The sequence below is a fragment of the Micrasema longulum genome, unplaced genomic scaffold (genome assembly GCF_059751315.1).
Source record: "Micrasema longulum isolate JH-2025_06_02 unplaced genomic scaffold, ASM5975131v1 h1tg000820l, whole genome shotgun sequence".
Classification (NCBI taxonomy): domain Eukaryota; kingdom Metazoa; phylum Arthropoda; class Insecta; order Trichoptera; family Brachycentridae; genus Micrasema; species Micrasema longulum.
In genome coordinates this window covers 169,807-188,909 of record NW_028278012.1, presented here as the reverse complement: position 1 = coordinate 188,909, position 19,103 = coordinate 169,807, and the positions used below count along the sequence as shown (strand labels likewise).

Here is a 19,103-nt window from a genome sequence, read left to right as displayed (position 1 = left end):
CTAATGATTGTAGACAGAGCTGACAGTCTCCTTAGGACAAGACAGATGCAAGACCTTGAACTGATAGATGACTTTGTGTACCTCGGCTCGCTTATCTCCAACAATGGCAGTTGCAGACCTGAGATTGGTCGCAGGAATGAAATGGCCAAAGAAGCAATGAACCGTTTGGAGAAGATTTGGTGAGATCGAGGTATATCAATAAACACAAAAAAGCGGTTGATGGAAGCCCTGGTATTCTCCGTTTTCCTATATGGGGCTGAAACGTGGACAATGCGTGCCTACGAGAGGAAGAAGATCCATGTATCCGAGATGTGGTGTGGATTTCTGGCAGGGCGAATTCTATTAATGTAATGGAAAAACAAAATGGCTTAAAATATAGTTTATTGGTGCTGAGATACAGTTAGACATATATGAAATTAAAGCGACACAGGCTTTGAGAGAGCGAGGATATGATCGGCCCGTAGCCCTGGGAGTTGTCGTACAGTTCGAACAGCGGAGCCGCTACTAGTTTGTAATTTTTAGGCACGGCGAAGAGCGCCTTGTCCTGCAGCTGCACGAGGAACAGGCGCTTGTGCTCCTTGGGGTTGGTGATGTGGGGCGGCACGTAGGGGTACTGCGGGGGCTCGAAGTTCGGGCGCCACCAGTTCCCGATCGTGTCCTCGACCACCCACTCCTGCCGCACGCCGTCCTGCCGGCCGAGCGTCTCGCTCAGCAGCCGCTTCAGGCCCTCGACCTCGTCCTCGCCGGAGCCCAGCTCGCCGCCCGGGAGCTTGAAGAACGTGGTCCCGAGCTGCAGCAGTAGGACGTGCGGCAGCCCGTGCTCGTGCACCAGCAGGACGCCCTCGACCGAGCGCCGCATGCCGATGCGGTCGAACTCGTCCCGCATCCGCTGGAAGCGCGCGGGCACGGATGGATCCTTCTCGAAAAGGGGCTCTTTCGTACCGAACGTGTAGTTCGTCAGCGGGTACAGATGTATGGATCTGTTTAAGGTCGGGTTTTGGGAAGCGGGTGTGGGTTGCGCGGACCCGATTGACGGTTTTCGCGGCCAACCGCTGCCGGTTTTGCTCACGGGAGACGGCGTCGTCATGGTAAATAAACCGTCGCAAATTTCGCACGAGGTAAGTTAGTTAACAATATTTATCATTCGCTGCACCGTCAGGTCGGCGTTTTCTTTCTTTTCGTCGGGATGCCGGTGATTTTTACACCATTTTTTGACAGACGCCGCAGTACTGACGCCCCGGTTTCGAGGTTAAGCGGCGCGCACTAAACACAGCCGAATCTTGATAATACTACGTTTATTCGATGCAGTATATCTGTATTTATATTCGCTTCGCTGTTTAGCGATGCTCACACTTCAAATATTAACAAAACAATGGATTAAACTTTGATAAGCGAACGGCTTCACAGAGAAAACAGTATTTATTCCAATTTATTCCATAGATATAGAAACCCGCAAAAAAATTCATAGAAAATTGAGAATCGGTGACAGTTTAGCAAACGTGACGTTAAAAAATCGATATAAAGGTGATCACACCGTAAGAAGAAACATCTTATTTCGTAGACTTTTTACTTTCAATTAATTTTCATAATATTTCTGACGGGCAGTTCACGATAGAATCCTAGTGCCTAATAATGTAATTAGAAAATCGAGGATGAAAGTCGGCTAAATGCTATGGAAATGCGATCTCCCAGGCGAATGCGTGGTAAAAAAGACAATAAATTCTACACAAGTCATGATCAAAATAGCTTTGTCTTCAAAGGTGTAAAAAATTATAAAAATCTCCCCAATGAACTAAAAACTATTAAAAATAATATATAAATAAATAAATTTAAAGCAAATCTTAAGAAATTTTTTGAACACGTGTAAAAACTACAATGTATTGTTTTTTTTCCAAGCATAAGAGTTAGTTTCTTTTTTTTAGAGTTACAGTGATAACATTTACTAGATGTATAAAAGTAGATGTGTTTATATATATATATATATATGTACATATATACACATGTACATACACACACACGTACATAAACTTCACTAAAATTAACAAATGAAAGAATTGAAGAAATATGGATGTTCAAACATGGGCAAAATAGTGAATGTTGCACAGTGTGTAAAGTGGCCACTTAAACCAGCCAATGACAGGTCATAAGCCCTGTAAATGCCTAGACTTCCATACTCCCTTAGTTAAGGTATTCTCCATTCCTGTTGTAATTTGTTAATCTTAATGACTCCCGAGGGGGTGAAATCCAGTCTTTTGTCGACGAACATTTGGACAATCTCAAATATGGTAATATTTAGGTTTTTCTGTTTTCCTCCCTCTTTACCCCCTCCTCTCTTACGATTCATAGTACAGTGTAGATATTTAGTCAACTTTTACTTCTTAACAAATATATATGTTTATCAATATTTTGTTCTGTAATGAAATTATTAATAAACCAACAATATGTTCATGTACCACTGATTTTCTTAAATTTAATGGTTTGGGTAGGTGGGAAGAAATTGCCTTAATTTCACTGGCGCGCTAGTTCCCGCCGCCATGCCATGTTGGCGGGTCCGCTAATTCAACAACACATCTGTATAAGAAAGAGTACGAAGATAGAACTCATAACAAGGAAGACAGAGATGCTGTTTTATGGTGAGTGTTGTGTAAAACGTAAAACAGAATCAGTCTTCAGTCGGTTGATGACAGTGATGGGGGACGCACGCGCGTAAAATGAGCGGCGTTTTTGTGATTTTTAATTTATTTTGCTTTAACAGGGCTAAATTATACGTTTGTTTAGATAAATTATGGAAAAATAATAATTAAACCGTACGTCTCCATGTTTTTTTTTCAGATGTCTGAACTTTAGAATATTCCATCTTTTATTAGTGGTAACACGATGTTACATTACAGCGCGCTAAGGGATTATTTACTACATGTTTTAAAAAGTTAAACTTAAAATATCCCATCTATTAACATGTGATCAGTGTTTTTTTTGTATAGGCTACGATTTTCAATAAAATATATTACGGTTGACGGTTAGTGGTATTGGAATGAAAGATTTAAAAAATATTTTTTTAGCAAAAGACTGTTATCTAAATCTTTAATTTAGTAATTAATTATGGAAAGATGACAGCTTTTCTAATTCTGCGCAAATATCTAACTATAATTTATTAATTATTTCCATCTGAATTCTAACTGGATTCGACTACCTACCTACATAAAAAAACACACAACACAATATTTTGACAGGTGACAGTCGCTACTGCCAACAACACAATATATATTTTTTGTCTATGCTTATAATTTTTCCTTCCGCGGTCATAAACCAACAATGATGAAGATTCGAATATTTTTCACGAACCGATCCGAATATTTTTACTCGGTTCTAAAACCGAATCTTGGAGCTAGTATAAAAACGCTACAAATATACTTTTGAAATTTCATTATCATATCATAAATCATATAATAGCCTGTCACAAGAGGCAAAATTAGCAGTTCACAACGGAGTCCTGGTCTCGACCCTGATGTATGGGAGCGAAGTAAGGACTTGGAAAAACAGGGATGAAAGTAGGCTGAATGCTGTCGAAATGCGATGTCTCAGGCGAATGTGTGGTAAAACCATGTACGATAGATGCACAAATGTTGAGATCTGTACATTATGCAAGGCTGAGACAAGCATTATCGAAAAAATCAAGAAAGGAGCTCCGCGCTAGTTTGGACATGTAGAACGAATGGACAGCGAAAGAACGGCTAAGAATATTTACAATGCAAATGTTGATGGATGCAGAAATAGAAGTAGACCGAGAAAGACATGGCATGACCAAATCCATCAAATACTCGAAGATGGACCTGTCAAAAGACGGAATAATCGGCGCGCGTGCATGAGAAGATGCATGAATTTAGAAGAAGCGAGATCTATATGCAAAGATAGAGTGATGTAACGTTCTATCTTCTCTGTCTACCCTTACGGGGAAACGGCGTGTTGGTTTCTTCTTGATGTTGTTGTTGTTATCATTATAATTTCATTCCTCACCTCCTGTATTGTACAAGGCTGATACTAGCATTGTAGACAAAATCATCAAATATGGTGGGACAGGCAACTGTTCCTGTAGGATGCTCATTCAGTTGGGTCTGTGCTTCCTTCCGAGCGGAACGCACACGTTCTTTTGTTTTGTCCTCGCCTTACGGGGGTGGTAATCGGATCCTCTGCCTCTGACCACCCAGGGAGTCCTTCTTTATCCAAAGTCGTTCTCTTAATGTAAATATCCGTGTTTTTACTTATGTTTTGTGTAAGTTATGTTTGTTAAGTAACTATAGTTTTAAGAAAATGTTTTTGTATATTCGGATACGTTTATTTATGTAAATTGTTTGTTACCATACTTTTTTGAATAAAAAAAAACAGATTCATTGAGGGGATCCTGAGGGGTGGGGACGACGTGTTGGCCTCTGTCCATACGTCCTCCTCCCCCCTCCTTAATCTGCATAGAGTTTGTATTCCGTAGGAATATTTATCATAACTTTCCTCTATGCGCAGCTGACAGAGAGTCCCTCAGGACTCTATAACAGCTGCAAGTGGATGGTGGGCTTAAGGGTCTCCCCTCAATGTAGACAAAATCAAGAAAGGGGTAGTTCGTTGGTTCGAGCACATAGAGCAATGCACAAAGAAAGAACAACTAAAAACATTTACGATGCGAATGTTTATGGATATTGTAAAGGAGGAAGACCGAGAAAGACATAGCATGACCTAATTCGATAAATAATTGAAGGTAAACATGTCAAAAGTCACATTTATTAGTACCACAAGAAAAAAATAAGGTTGTTTTCTCAAAATAAATACATTGACCAACAAACCTTTATGCCGTTTCTCTGTAGGGGTAAGCTAAGAGAAGGGAATATTTTGTTTGTCTTCATACAGCCTTGTTACCTCTACATTTATACATCTTCTGATGCAAGCACCACCATTATTCCGACTTTCGATATATTTATCTTCAAGTAATTGTTGAATTTGGTAATGCCATGTTCTTCTCTACATTCCTTCTTTATCTGCGTACATTAACATTCACATGGTAAATCTTTTTAGGCATTCTTTCGTCATCCATTCACTCTATGTAGAGTGCCTCTAGGCATGTGCACAAACCAACGCCGACATATTTTCTTCATATTGTCGTTAATGCTTCTCTCTCTCGAGGGGAGCTCTTAAGACCTAAGACACAAACTAGCTGGCAACCAACACCAGGTATTTTATGTACTTACACAGTCCCACGTCCCCATGGCATATGTTTTTCAAAAATATCACAATTTTAATAAACGTGCGTTTAGTTTAAATGTTGACTCCAAACTGACGAATAAATGAACGTATTTTTAGAATTATCTTAAAACGACGCGGTGGGCAAATTGTTCAAGCGTTTCTAACGTTTCGAAATATTCCCGAAGTTTGATTAAATTACATCAAATCAAATTACTTTGAAGTTGTAAAACATTAATTACTTGACTAATTTTATCTGGGATAAAAAAAGATTATTTAAAAATAAAATGTCTTTAAAAGACGCACCGCTCTAGTGCCACTATTTATTTATTTTATTTTATTAGGGAAATCAACAGTTCTACATACATATTTTTAGTAAACAAACAGATATAGTGTATAAACTCAGAACTAATAACACTTTTCCACAAAGTATACAAAGTTAGGAAAGAAAATATATATTACATATCAAATAAATACATACAATTTATACATATAAAAATGTTATTTTCATGTACTCAATAATCAAAGATTTTTAAAATATTAATTTTAAGAACATTAAGTTACTGTAAATTGGGCGGGATAAGGACAAAAATGCTTGAAGAGAGGATAAGGAGGGGGGAAGGAGATGTACATATTTATTATTATAATGTCTACTAAGTTACATAATACATTTTTAGTGTAAATTTTAAATCTGACAGAGTGATGTTTGTATAATCTATATTTTTAAATTTTGTATTTTTCTATCCAAGGAGAAAATACAGAATACTATGAAGAAAAGTCAGACCACGTTTGCTTTTAACAGTTCCATTTTATGAGTGATACTGCTTCTGTTGGAATCATGCAAAGCGATATTTATATTATCTGACTAGTACAGCCTCGTGATGTAACAGTCAGCGCGTTTGCCTACCCTATGCGAGAGGTCTCGGGTTCGATTCCCGGCATGGTTGATTTGAAATATTTATTTTAATGGGTGTTCTTACACTTGAATGATTTCATAGGCCCTGGACTGGTACCTGAAGCGTAAGACCGATCATCTTACCTTCATGTAACAAAAATGATTAGAATACGCTGCAATTGGTTTACCAATGCAGTGCCCTATGTATCATTAGGTGTGGAAAGGGAATGATGATGATGACCAGTACATTTAAAAAAAATGCAGGATAAAAAAAAAGCGTCAATTCCAAATCGTTTCCCAGAAGAAACGATGTTTTGCTGAATATAAATATTTGAATGATAATCGATCGCGTTCGAGTCGCTGTTACAACGGTTCACTGATTCAATTCGTTCGCGAACGAACGAGTATTCAGTACTATAATAACCAAGATGGCTCCGTCTATATGTATCCTTTGTATATCGTATTCCTTTCGCGCGGTCCCATAACAATCCCGAAATTACTCAAAGAACAATCGAAGAGGCCACGCGGAGCGCTGTCAGGGCGGCCGGCCGCGCCCCCGTCGAGTTTCGCCCCAGTTTCTAGCCGCCGTCGCCGTGGAGGCGGAGGATTGGCGGGCGACGGTATTCGCGAGTCCCCGCTCGCTGTCGATATGTGATTGTGGCGCGGGGATGTGAGATGTCGGACGACCGCCTGCCCCAGGGGGCGCCCGAGGGAGCGGATGGCGGGAAGGAACGCCAGAAGAGCTCGCTCGTCTCCTCCGGGAGGACGGCGAAGCGGGCGCACTCCGTTTCCTTCCCGAAGGATGACAGCCAACTCGTCACGGGGTACATGGAGCCTGTCAACCCGTGGCAATCCGGTAAATATTCCGTGTAATAACTCTCAGAAGACAGCGTTAAAAATCCCTCTAGAGACCGTTCTGTAAGCGAAATGAGAAATACGACATATTTTGAAATTCAACACGCATCTAAATTTGTTGCAACAGGGAGAGAAAACATTTTTGAGAAGAGAATACGGAAGTCTAGGCATTTACAGGGCCTATGACCTGTCGTTGGCTGGTTAAAGTGGCCTCTTTATGCACTGTGTAACATTCACCATTCTGCCTATGTAAAAACATCACATTTCCTCAACTCTACCATCTGTTGACGTTTTTTATTATTTTTGTATTTATTTTTATTTATTTATTTTAAAGAAACAAACAATCTACAATATAATTAATTAATTATGGATAACTTATATAGCGCCATTTTTGTAATAAAATACCTCAAGGGCGCTTTACATGGTGATTCTATTGTTAAGTTAATTTAATTGAAGCTTTTAAATTTGTAATTTAATTAAAATAATTTATTTTGTTGTCACGTGCTACGGATTTATTCAAATGATTTAGAGAACAAGTAGGTTTTAAGTTTTTTCCGAAACATCACTTACTAGTACATAAACACATACATTTCTCTATAAAACACACAGTTTTCCCTGAAGATGGCTCCTGCAATGGTAGCCGAAACGTCGGATCAAATCCAACATACACGGTATCACCCAAAAAAGATACATAATATTGATAACAGTGACCGTGAAAACCTTCGCACCTATTTAATCACTTCACTTTCACAGCCTCACACCTCTGCTGGGAGAGAATAACATTAAAAAAAATACAGTTTAAAGACAGACAAAAGTAAATTGCTATTATTTAATTTTTATTGTATATTTTACTCTATTTTCTTACTTTAAATTTTTTTTATTTCTTTAAACTATTTTTATCAGTTTAATATTTTATTTTATTTTACATTCATCATTTCATACGTATACAGTATTATTTTATTAAATAAATAAAAGACGAGTGATACTTTAATACACAAATTTGGAATATCCAGTGACCGGTTTCATCGCTTTCGCGACATCTTCGAGACTGGTATCTTTATTGAAGAGTTCAATGTATTTATACAAAACAGAGGTTAGGATAGATAATTCAAAGTTATATAAAAGAAAATTAAATAAAGTTATTTTTATCTTAAGGATCATTATCAATTTTTTTTCTTCGGTTTAACTAATGAGTTGATATGCTATTATAACTCATCTATATTTAACTCATTAGTTAACCCGAAGAAAATTTTTCGATAATGATCCTTAAGATAAAAATAACTTTATTTAATTTACTTTCATATAACTTTGAATTATCTATCCTTACCTCTGTTTTGTATAAATACATTTTTTTTTTTTTTAAGTTTTATTCATTTTAACAAATAAGTAACATACATAAGTGTATTTTTGTTCCCGCAAAGCCGAAGCTTGTCTGCGGGTTACATTACATTTAAAAAAAAAAATTATAAGTAAGTGCATAGTTTAATAATAATTAAAGAATAAAATATATTTATACACTTAAGTTTCACTTGCTGTTTAATAATTTTTTGACTATTTTTCAAAATGAAATTAGGTTTTTTTCTTCACGATTTTTGGCTGGTATTAAATTGTACAGTTTTGGTACTACACTACCCATTGTTCTGTCACCATAGTAGTTTTTCTGTCGTGGTACCATCAGCTGCTGTGCCGATACTTGTCGGGTCACGATCTGGTGGTTTATTTTGGATTTAAAATTGCAATCGAGGAAATGATCTGTCATTATCTTATACTGACACTGTTTGTCAATTGGCAAAACGTTAACAAAATCAAATAATATTTTATTGTTGTCTTTTGCCTCATTCTTTATTTTTACAGGTACGATAATTTTTAACATTTGTACCTGTAAGTTCAAGACTATCCGTATAAGATTTAAAACTTAGTCCCCATATTCTTAATCCATATTGAATAATTGGGTCAACTAGCCCCAAGTAAACTAGTCTCAGCACTGGGTATGGTATGTATGGTTTTAAATGGTACATGTTAAGTAGGCAAACTCTTAGCTTATTGCATTAGCTTATTATGATATGATTATTTTAATTTAATTATAATAGCATAATTATACATTTTTACAATTTAAAAAAATTTCACTTGTTATATTTTTACTTAAACTAAAATCCCACCAAGCCACTTTTTGTAGCTTGTTGGTGAAAATTATATTTATACTGACTTAATAATATTATTTACATTTATAAAAACAATGAATAACATATAAAAATTAACAGCCGGAAAGATCAGAATAAACATGTTTATACAAATAATAATATATAAATTTATTTTTTAAATACAAGAAAATATATGAAAAAATAAAATATTTACACCTAAGCTACTATTCATATATAAACTCTTGATCGAGTAGCCACTCTCTTATTTTGCTCTTGTTACAATGTGAGTTAAATTTAAGTTCTTTTGGTAATAAATTAAAAATTCTATGTACTAAATATTTGAGAGTTCTATTTCCATATTTATTACATACTTTTGGTACTACCAAGCCATCATTAGACGTGAAGCGTGTATTATGGTTATGTTTGAGAGGAAACTTGAATGTATTACTATGAAATTGTTCCAAAATGATGCAAAGCCACAGTAGTCCTCGAACAGGCAGAGTTTTGATTGTTTTGTACAGGAGATCATTATTACTTCTTTGTTCGTAAATCTCTGCAGGTACAATTCGCTTAACTACAGAATACTGTAGACCCTGGATCATTTTAATATTAGTTTTAGTCGAATGTCCCCACGACTTTATACCATATCTTATTATTGATTCTACCAAAGAAAAATAAACTCATAAATTTAAAAATAAACTCTTTAATAAAGAAACCAGTCTCGAAGATGTCGCGAAAGCGATGAAACCAGTCACTAGATATTCCAAATTTGTGGATTTAAGTATCACTCGTCTTTTATTTATATAATAAATTACAATGAACTTCCATCAAGAATTTTCGCTTACAAACTTAAATGCTTTATACAGTATTATGTCTGTACTCTTCTTATTTAATTAATAATTAAAACTAATGTCTGAGCAGCCGATGGCAAACTATTATTGAATAGTTTATCGGGACAAAATATATTTTAATACTTGGTTTTCTTTATAATGTACGAGCTGAACCCGGCAATGCTTTGCTATTGCTAGATTTGAGTTCTTAGTAATAGATTAAATGAACACAATTGAATATTTGATATCAATCATTGTATTTAGTCCAAATAAGATATGTACGTAAACATTGTTATTTTTGTGTTTCGGTTCAAATAAATTGTGAGGACAGAGAATTTTGATAAATAATTGACATTGTTTTCCTGTCACTGTCTCGCAGATGCCTCCGGATACTGTGTAAAAAAGACAACTGCATGTCAGACCTTTTGTTAGAATGGACAAAATTGACGTTTCGCCGTACCGTTTTTCGCACCTCAAAACTGAACCGATTTCGTTATTTTTTTAGACAGTCTTCTTCCAAGTCGGTCCCTCAAAGCTGAGGATCGTGATCACCATGAACACTTCTGATTAGTCTGTTCCACCCCAGTCTGTCCTCAGCCCGACGAACTGACTCATCAAATTTTAGCCCCGTAGCCACCTTTATTTGGTCAGTCCATCTATGTGGGATTCTACCCCGGCTTCTCCTGCCTTCAACTCGGCCAGACATTATTGCCTTTTCTAGATTGTCTGGCTCGCGTCTAGCAATATGTCCGAAGAAATGCAGTATCCTTCTCAAACACACCACTGATAGATGAGTTGTAATATGGAGCTCTTCCAGTATCGATGCATTCGTCCTTCTGGCTGTCCGAGGCACACGCAGCAGCCTTCTCCGACACCACATCTCGAATGCATCGATCCTCTTCCTCTCGTAGGCACGCATTGTCCACGTTTCAGCCCCATATAGGAAAACGGAGGGCTTCTATCAACCGCTTTTTTGTGTTTATTGTTATACCTCGATCTCGCCAAATCTTCTCCAACGGTTCATTGCTTCTTTGGCCATTTGAATCCTGCGACCAATCTCAGGTCTGCAACTGCCGTTGTTGGAGATAAGCGAGCCGAGGTACACAAAGTCATCCATCAGTTCAAGGTCTCGCATCTGTCTTGTCCTTAGGAGACTGCCAGCTCTGTCTACAATCATTAGTTTTTTCTTACTTTCATTTATTTTAAGACCCAGAGCCTCACTCTCCAGCTCTATCCGTCTGAAGGCTTCTGCTAGCTCGGTTTCATCTTTGGAAATCAGTGTCGTGTCGTCTGCACATCTCAGATTTGATATTTGTCGACCTCCCACTTTGACACCACCATTCCTCCCATCCAGCGCTCTCCTCAATATATATTCACCGTAAAGGTTGAAGAGTTTCGGCGACAAGATGCAACCTTGACGCACACCTCTTTCTGCTTTAAATGAAGCTGACAGTGCATTCTCCATCCTTACTCTTGCTGACCAATCCATGTATAAATTTTTCACCAGTAATGTGAGATGCTGTGGCACACCCATCTCTAGTATACGTTGCCAACATACACAGTCAAAGGCCTTTGTGGAGTCAATAAAACACAGTAACATTGGCTCATTGAACTCACGGCACTTCTCAATCAGCTGGGGAATGTTTAGGATCTGCTCCCGTGTACCCCTCCCCGCCACAAAACCTGCTTGCTCGCAGGGATTTTGACAATTAATATAATTCTAGACAGAGTATCAGAATAAAATTTTCTGTTTCGGTAGGTTTTGCGTATTTTAAAAATAGTTATATTTGTATACCGTGCGCCGTGCGCCGTGCGCCCGAAGACAGCAGATAAAACTGTGCTTTTTACGGGTTCTGATGGTTCTAGTTCCCATAATAAACCATTTTGTAAAAAACGAAACAATATAGGGACACGCCAATCCTGTAAATGCCTTATTTATTTATTTATTATGGATAACTTATAAAGCGCCATTTTCGTAATAAAATACCTCAAGGGCGCCTTACATGGTGATTCTATTGTTAAGTTAATTTAATTGAAGCTTTTAAATTTGTAATTTAATTAAAATAATTTATTTTCATGTCACGTGCTACGGATTTATTCAAATGATTTAGAGAACAAGTGGGTTTTAAGTTTTTTCCGAAACATCACTTCACTTTCGCAGCCTCGCACCTCTGCTGGGAGAGCATTCCATGCCATAGGGCCTGCGACCGCAAATGCGCGTTCACTAAATTTAGTGCGCTGTTTGCGTAGAGGTATAATAACTTTTCCTCTCGCCGAAGACGTAGCTGATCTAAGCGTGAGACGCCTGTCAGCCAGTTCATCTGGAATGCATAGTTCCCTTAGATATTCCGGAGCCGAGTTGTGCAGTGACTTACATACATCATACGTTCTAGAGACTATTTGCTGCAAATCATCCTTGCTGCTTGCTAACAGAACTGCATCATCAGCATACAACAACTGAGATGTAGCTCGTTATAAAAGTGAGCAAATGGATGGAGAAAACCATCAACCAAAATGTCGACGAATGTTGCCTCGTTACATCCGAGAACTCGCTATTTCCGTGATGCTATAACCAAGTTCGACTGCACATTGTATCATATTTTTTTTTCTATAAAATAGGAATAAATCTATTTCTATTGAAAATTCGCCGTCTACGAGATGTGCGTGTTTTGAGAAGTATTTTTTGGCAATCTTTGCAACACGATTCTCCGTAGACAATCAGGCGGCTTATGCTACAAGGCGCTCCCAAAATTTATGTCTGGAATTGTAACAATGAAGATGGCCTGTCTTCCAATATCCGTCTTCCTGTCTGTCTTCAAAGAAGGAATCGTGTGTTAGAAATAGCACATTGTAAAACGAGGCTCGCACAGAGACATGCATATTTTATAGGCCCAAAAATTTTTAATTATTTTTTTAATGATAATATTTCATTGATTCCAAACTTTCAAAATTTTCCTTCTTTTAAAAAACAGGCACTATCCTGGATTCAAACTAAAGATATGAACTCTTTTTTTCTATGATTTATTTTGGTGCCCTTTAATAATAAGGAATATTTTTGTGTTTTTTTAAAATATTTTTTATTTCCTTTTTTAATTACTATAAAAAAAATACCAAATTATCTTTTACAGAATATTTTATTTTTTCTTTGTTATGTTATACAAAAATATTATAACTGTCCATTATTTATTATAGGAGCAAAAATTCATTAACATTTTCTTGTATATCCACGAACAGACCATGCCTTCGTGGGATTTTTCGTTTACTATTTTTCTATTAATATGTATTTTGTTGATATGTAATTATGCTTTATTTTTTTAATACTCTGTTTTATTATCATGTTTATTGTAAAAAACAACAAAAAAAAATATATGGGCTCAAAATGCATGTGAATGCGAATTTTCACATTTTAATGGGATATTAAATGACTAGTTCCCATAATAAACTATTTAATCAACAAAGCAAAACCGTTGAGACACGCCGACGGTAAATATTTATAGTGCCATAATCCATGGTGAAAATACGGTAATATCAACAATGTTTGGGTATGTCCAAATGCTTGCAGTCTGGCTGGATTCCCTCCTAGGGAGTTATTCATATTTTAATTTATTGCAACAGAGAGGGAAAACATTATTGAGAAGGGAATATATACAATAAAGTGGCCACTTAAACCAGCCAATGACAGGTCCCCTGTAAATGCCTAGATTTCCATATTCCCTTCTCAATAATGTTTCCCTCTCTGTTGCAATAAATTTATACATGAATAACTCCCTAGGGAGGCAATCCAGCTAGTCAGTTCAATTTTAGTACTTTTGCGTCACTCTATATGAGTTATCCATTGTAATAATATGAATTGAAAAGTCAGTAGTGAGGAAAGCTCTTCATTAGAAGGAAATTACCTTCTGGTGACCCTATACTCGCGCTGTATTGGAAAAGTGCCAAACAAAGTCACCTGTCTTTCTCCCGAGTATTTATATTTAAGTAAATTACTCATCTATTATATTTAATACATTTCTCGTGGGATACTGTCGTTAAAACGCCCACATCTCTGTAATAATGTCGAAAGTTGAGTTCGTTTCTGGGAAGTATGTTTACTAGGGCTGGAAAGACCGAGAACGATATCGGAAGAGAGTTAGGTCCTTCACTAGGGCCCAAAAAACTCTATTTTTTCTCCACTAAATGAATAACCAGAATCTGATACGAGCATCGAATGTCAAGGATCTGGGCGTTAGATTTGTAAACACCCTGACATTTCATGAACACATAGAGACAATCAGTGGTAATGCATTGAAGATGTGAGGATTCGTTCCGCGTACTGCCAGGGTTTTCGAAAATACTGAGTACTGAGAACTCTTTACAAGTCCTCGGTGCGAAGTAGACTCGAGAGTGGCTCGACGATTCGGGGGCCACATGAACTGAAGTACTCTCTTGTGATAGAGAAAATCCAAAAGAAGTTTCTGAGATATCTCTAATTTTAATTTTGTTTATTCAGAAAAACAATAGCAATACAAAAAAATATACACAACATTATAAAAAAAACATAAAATTAAGCCAAATCAGTTTTCCACATAAATACAATTATAAAAATCCAGTTCAGTTAGATATAATTCATAGAAGTGCACGTGTGCGAGTTTTTTTTTTTGTGTGAGGATGCGTGTGTAAAAAAGTGGAGTGTGGTTTTGGTAGGTATGTGAACATGTGTGTGATTGTATATGGGTGTGAGGGTAGGTTTATGGACAGGGTGAGTGTGTGTTTGATATGAGTGAATAGAAACAACTTAAATTTATAATGTAAAAATATTTTTTTTTTATCAAGAAACATAATTTTTTTCGTATAATAGTTTTTTAATTTTGGTTTTAAAAGTGAGTTTACTGCAGTTAAATACACCGCAAGACAAAAAAAATTACGAGTTTACCTGCTACCGCGCCCCTTGACTTTACTGAACCCTTTTTCTAAGAAATCCTTTATCGATACCTCTTTCTTTTGTTTAATAAATTAAGGACACTATGTGTCACCTTTCTACAATATTTACATTTTAAAATGTCTCAACAGTCTTGTTTTACCCGCGTTTGAGTGAACATAACACAACAATCATGGAAAGTGCAAAGCAAATGTCGATTGCGATAAAATCCAAAATAATCACATTGTCGCAAGAAAACATATCTAATTGTGAAATATCTCGTTGAGTTGGGTATTCAGAAGGTGCAGTGAGGTTTTTATTTAAAAAAAATCCAAGAAACTGGATCCATAGAACGGAAAAAAGGAAGCGGACGGGGGCGCGTGACATCTGCCCGAGATGATCGCTTAATAAAAAAAATTGTTATGCGCGATCGATTTTTAACGGCACCTGAAATACACTCAGAGGTGCAGTCTACCAGCACATCAACATTTTCAGTAAAAACAGTGTCCAGGCGGCTGTTGGAGCATGGTTTCCAAGCACGGAGTCCCGCAAAGAAACCATTACTCACGGACAAAATGAAGAAGGCTAGACTGGATTGGGCGAAAGAGCACCAGAATTGGACCTTGGAGGATTGGCAAAATGTTGTTTTCTCTGATGAATCAAAATTCAACCTTTTTGGTCCAGACGGCAGAAAGATAGTTCGACGAAAACGTGGGGAAAGATATCATCCGTCGTGCGTCACTCGAACCGTTAAACATTCACCCTACGTGATGATTTGGGGGTGCATGACAGCATACGGTTTAGGACCTCTAAATTTTGTACAGGGTACGATGAATGCCATTCAGTACAAAAAAGTGTTAAAAAAACATATTATTCCAACAATCGAGGACATTACGCAGTATACCGCGGACCCAATTTTTCAGGACGATTCTGCGCCGTGCCATAGAGCCCGCACTGTGAGTACAAATATATATATTTTTTAATGCATTTTGTGACCACATGATAAATAATTTATTGTTTTTTTATAGATCAATGAATTCAAGGAGAAAATTGGCTTAAAATCGTTGACGTGGCCCGGGAATAGCCCTGATTTGAACCCGATAGAAAATTTATGGGCGATTATGAAAAAAAAAGTCGGGAAAAAAAAATCAAAAAACATTGAGGAATTAAAAAAAAACTTAATTCAAGTTTGGGAAGAAGAAATAACATCAGAAATTTTAGATTCGCTTTACGCTTCTCTAAATAATAGAATTTTACATGTTATAAAAAATAAAGGTGAATTCACTAAGTACTAAATATTTTTAAATGTTATAAATATGTTTAAATGTAAAATACTTTAATTTAAAATAAAGCGATAAGAACCTACTTCTTAAATATGAATTAAAAAATAACATGTCTTTTATTATTCCATCACAAACACTCGACCATAAATGAACCGTTATGGGTCTCTAAGGTTCGGGTAATCTGATACCTGATATATAATGGCAATTTTTAAGTACAATTCATGAGTAAGATTTTTTATTTTAACCTTGAAATAACGAGTAGTCATCACATATGTCAAACAATATAAAAAAAACTAATTAAATATCAAGAATAATTCATTATATGTCAATTTTAGTTTTTTTTGAGAACTCGTAAATTTATTTGTCTTGCGGTGTATGTCTATGTTATTGAAAAATAAATTATAAATACGCGTCAAGCGAATCAGAGGAGAGTTTTGTGCATACTTTTTACACAGATCGTGTTCCACTTTTAACAGCTTTTTTAACCATATAGATATCTATCATACAGGATTACAATTATTTAAAAATAGTGTATTTAAAACTTTTGAATAAAACTCCCGTTGGTCCCTTTTTCTCTTATATCACTCAAATTACATACATTAGTATTATTATTATAATCAAATTTCTCTTTTGAAATTTTGTATTACTACTAAAATTTTTTAATGAAATCTTATCGACTTCTCTTGGTTTAAAATCTTCTCCTTATATTGCTTTTTCAAATTTTAACGATTACTTGCTATACTTGTTATTCCTTCTTTATTTTTTCTTTTTTCTCTGCTGCCATTGGCATGTTTTTATACTTTTGAACTACTTTTAATTACTTATATTATATATGTTAATTAATGTTAATGTCATTAATTTTGAAGATGTTTTTTAAATTGACCTAAATTTACTGTCTTATATTTCACTTAAAGATTCTTCTCATCGTTTCTTTGAATCCCTTAAAATAAATATGTGGTTATGTTTTTCCTTTTTTAAAAAAAATGTTATTACTATTTTATTTTATTTTTACATCTGAGCATGTTTTTCATTCTTTATTTCCATTCTTAATTTTTAATTACTCTTACAAATTTTCTTCATTTTTCATATTTTTTCCATTTGTAAATACTCACTACAAACTACTAACCTTAAAATATCATTTTTTCACTTAAATTTTAATTTTTAAACAACTTTCATTTATGTTTTCTTTTTCCTTCTCTTTTTTATGCTTTCATAATTAACCTTACATATAATTGCTTTTTAATATGGAAACTTCACTGGTCCATTAGAATTAAGTCTAATTGTGTAAAATATTGAACTTTGTAACTGTACTGTATGTTTCCTGAATAAAAGAAAATAAAATAAATAAAAAAATAAAAATAGTTGGTACGAACTGTGGGTACATGGAAAAGAGATCGATTCGTGTGACGGGTGCGGTAGCCAGGTACGTTAAGGGCCAACTCAGAAACCAGAACAGGCCTATCAAGACGTCCATTAAGAAAATCATGTAAAATCCCCATATCTAATACCAAACGACGATCCTCAAGACTAAGTATATTATGTTTATGACAAGAAGCTTTATAGTTAAGGTCCCTAAATCTGGATCTCCAATTGAGATGTCTCAAAAATGTTTTCTGAATATTATCAAGCCTCATCTTGTGTATGGAATACTGAGGAGACCACACAGCACACAAAGGAGGCATATTCAAGGAGACTGTGAACGTAAGCGAAATATATCAATTTGATACTACCAATATCATTAAAAACATGAGAGAGTGCGGGTATTATCCTCGGCTCCACCAGACCGAGTTTCTCCAGGGTATTTTATTTTTATTTATTAAGGAAAAACAACAGCTGTTATATAAGAATACAAAATATAAAAATTAGTATGTACATCCAGTTAAAGTTTTTCACAAATATAATGAGAGAACATGTTACACAGTAAAGAGAAAATAATATATTATATAAGACATGAGAAACAGCTCGTAAGAAGGCTAAGGGATGAGGGAATCGAGCGGAGGAGTGGAGCAGAGGGATTTTCATAATACAGTTGACCAATTCAACATTTTGATATTATAATAAAATAAACATATTTAAAGGAACATAAACTTATTACACACTGACAAATGTTTCATTTTACAGTGTTTCAAAAAGTTTCAAAATTTTGTATTAAAAATATCTAAATGGGGACAAAGTAAATTAAATTTGGAGCAGCTACGATAAATAAACGAGTTTTGAACATAATTTTTTTTGGGCAATGAATTTAAAAAAAAATTAACTAGTCGTGTTGACTTTACGGGACATAATATAATATATCAAGAAGTTACATCGCTTAAGTTGATTTCATAGATGAGAGTTGTTGTATCACACAGAACCACAGAAGAATATCAATTTATAGTATATATTACTTACATTATATTATGTACCTTCTATGTAGGTACAAATATATATATTTTTTTTTATAGCTTACCTGTAAATAAAATCACCATTCGCCACTGCTACAGGGCTCATGACCTGTCATTGGCTGGTTTAAGTGGCCACTTTACACACTGTAACATTCACCATTCCGCCCATATTTGAACATCTACATTCCTTGAATTCTTTCATCTGTTGATGTTTGTGAAGTCAAAGAGCTGAAACCAGTTTTTTTTTTAAATTAGATGAATCTCACCCGCATAAGTAAAGATTTCAGCTCTTTGACTTCATCCATACACAAAGTGTGGAAGTATGAAAGCATTGCATATTATCATTAATTTTGTACTTTTATCAAAGACTTCTGTTCTTTTCATTATTCCAAATTTAAAAAAAATAATAAACTAAGAATCACTTATATAATTCCGTATTTCTTCAAATTGATAATATTGTAAACAAATCTCTCAAACTTCTCGGTTTTATCAATAGAGTGACGGCGGACTTCAAAAATATTAATGCCATCAAAACTCTTTAATGCTCACTAGTTCGACCCCATCTAGAATACGCTTCTCCTATTTGGTCTCC

General features: G+C 35.5%; 2 protein-coding genes across 3 annotated transcripts in view; one reads left to right on the top strand and one right to left on the bottom strand.

The window, feature by feature from the left end:
• Nucleotides 1-364: 364 nt before the first annotated feature.
• Cpsf5 (cleavage and polyadenylation specificity factor subunit 5) lies at nucleotides 365-1,458 on the bottom strand. The gene has a single exon (XM_088230822.1). The coding sequence runs from the start codon at nucleotides 1,085-1,087 to the stop codon at nucleotides 401-403; it is 687 nt and encodes a 228-aa protein (XP_088086948.1). The 5' UTR covers nucleotides 1,088-1,458; the 3' UTR covers nucleotides 365-400.
• Nucleotides 1,459-6,504: 5,046 nt separating this feature from the next.
• The window catches only part of LOC148278837 (uncharacterized), a 39,836-nt gene continuing 27,237 nt past the window's right edge, over nucleotides 6,505-19,103 (top strand). For both annotated transcript variants that reach the window (XM_088230810.1, XM_088230809.1), the window contains exon 1: nucleotides 6,505-6,977. In XM_088230810.1, coding sequence (XP_088086936.1) covers nucleotides 6,797-6,977 — 181 coding nt within the window. In that variant the 5' untranslated portion in view covers nucleotides 6,505-6,796. The remainder of the gene's footprint in view (nucleotides 6,978-19,103) is intronic.

Bases quoted from the DNA above. Each gene is read 5' to 3' on its own strand.
- Cpsf5 (XM_088230822.1), bottom strand. From the start codon at position 1,087: ATGACGACGCCGTCTCCCGTGAGCAAAACCGGCAGCGGTTGGCCGCGA.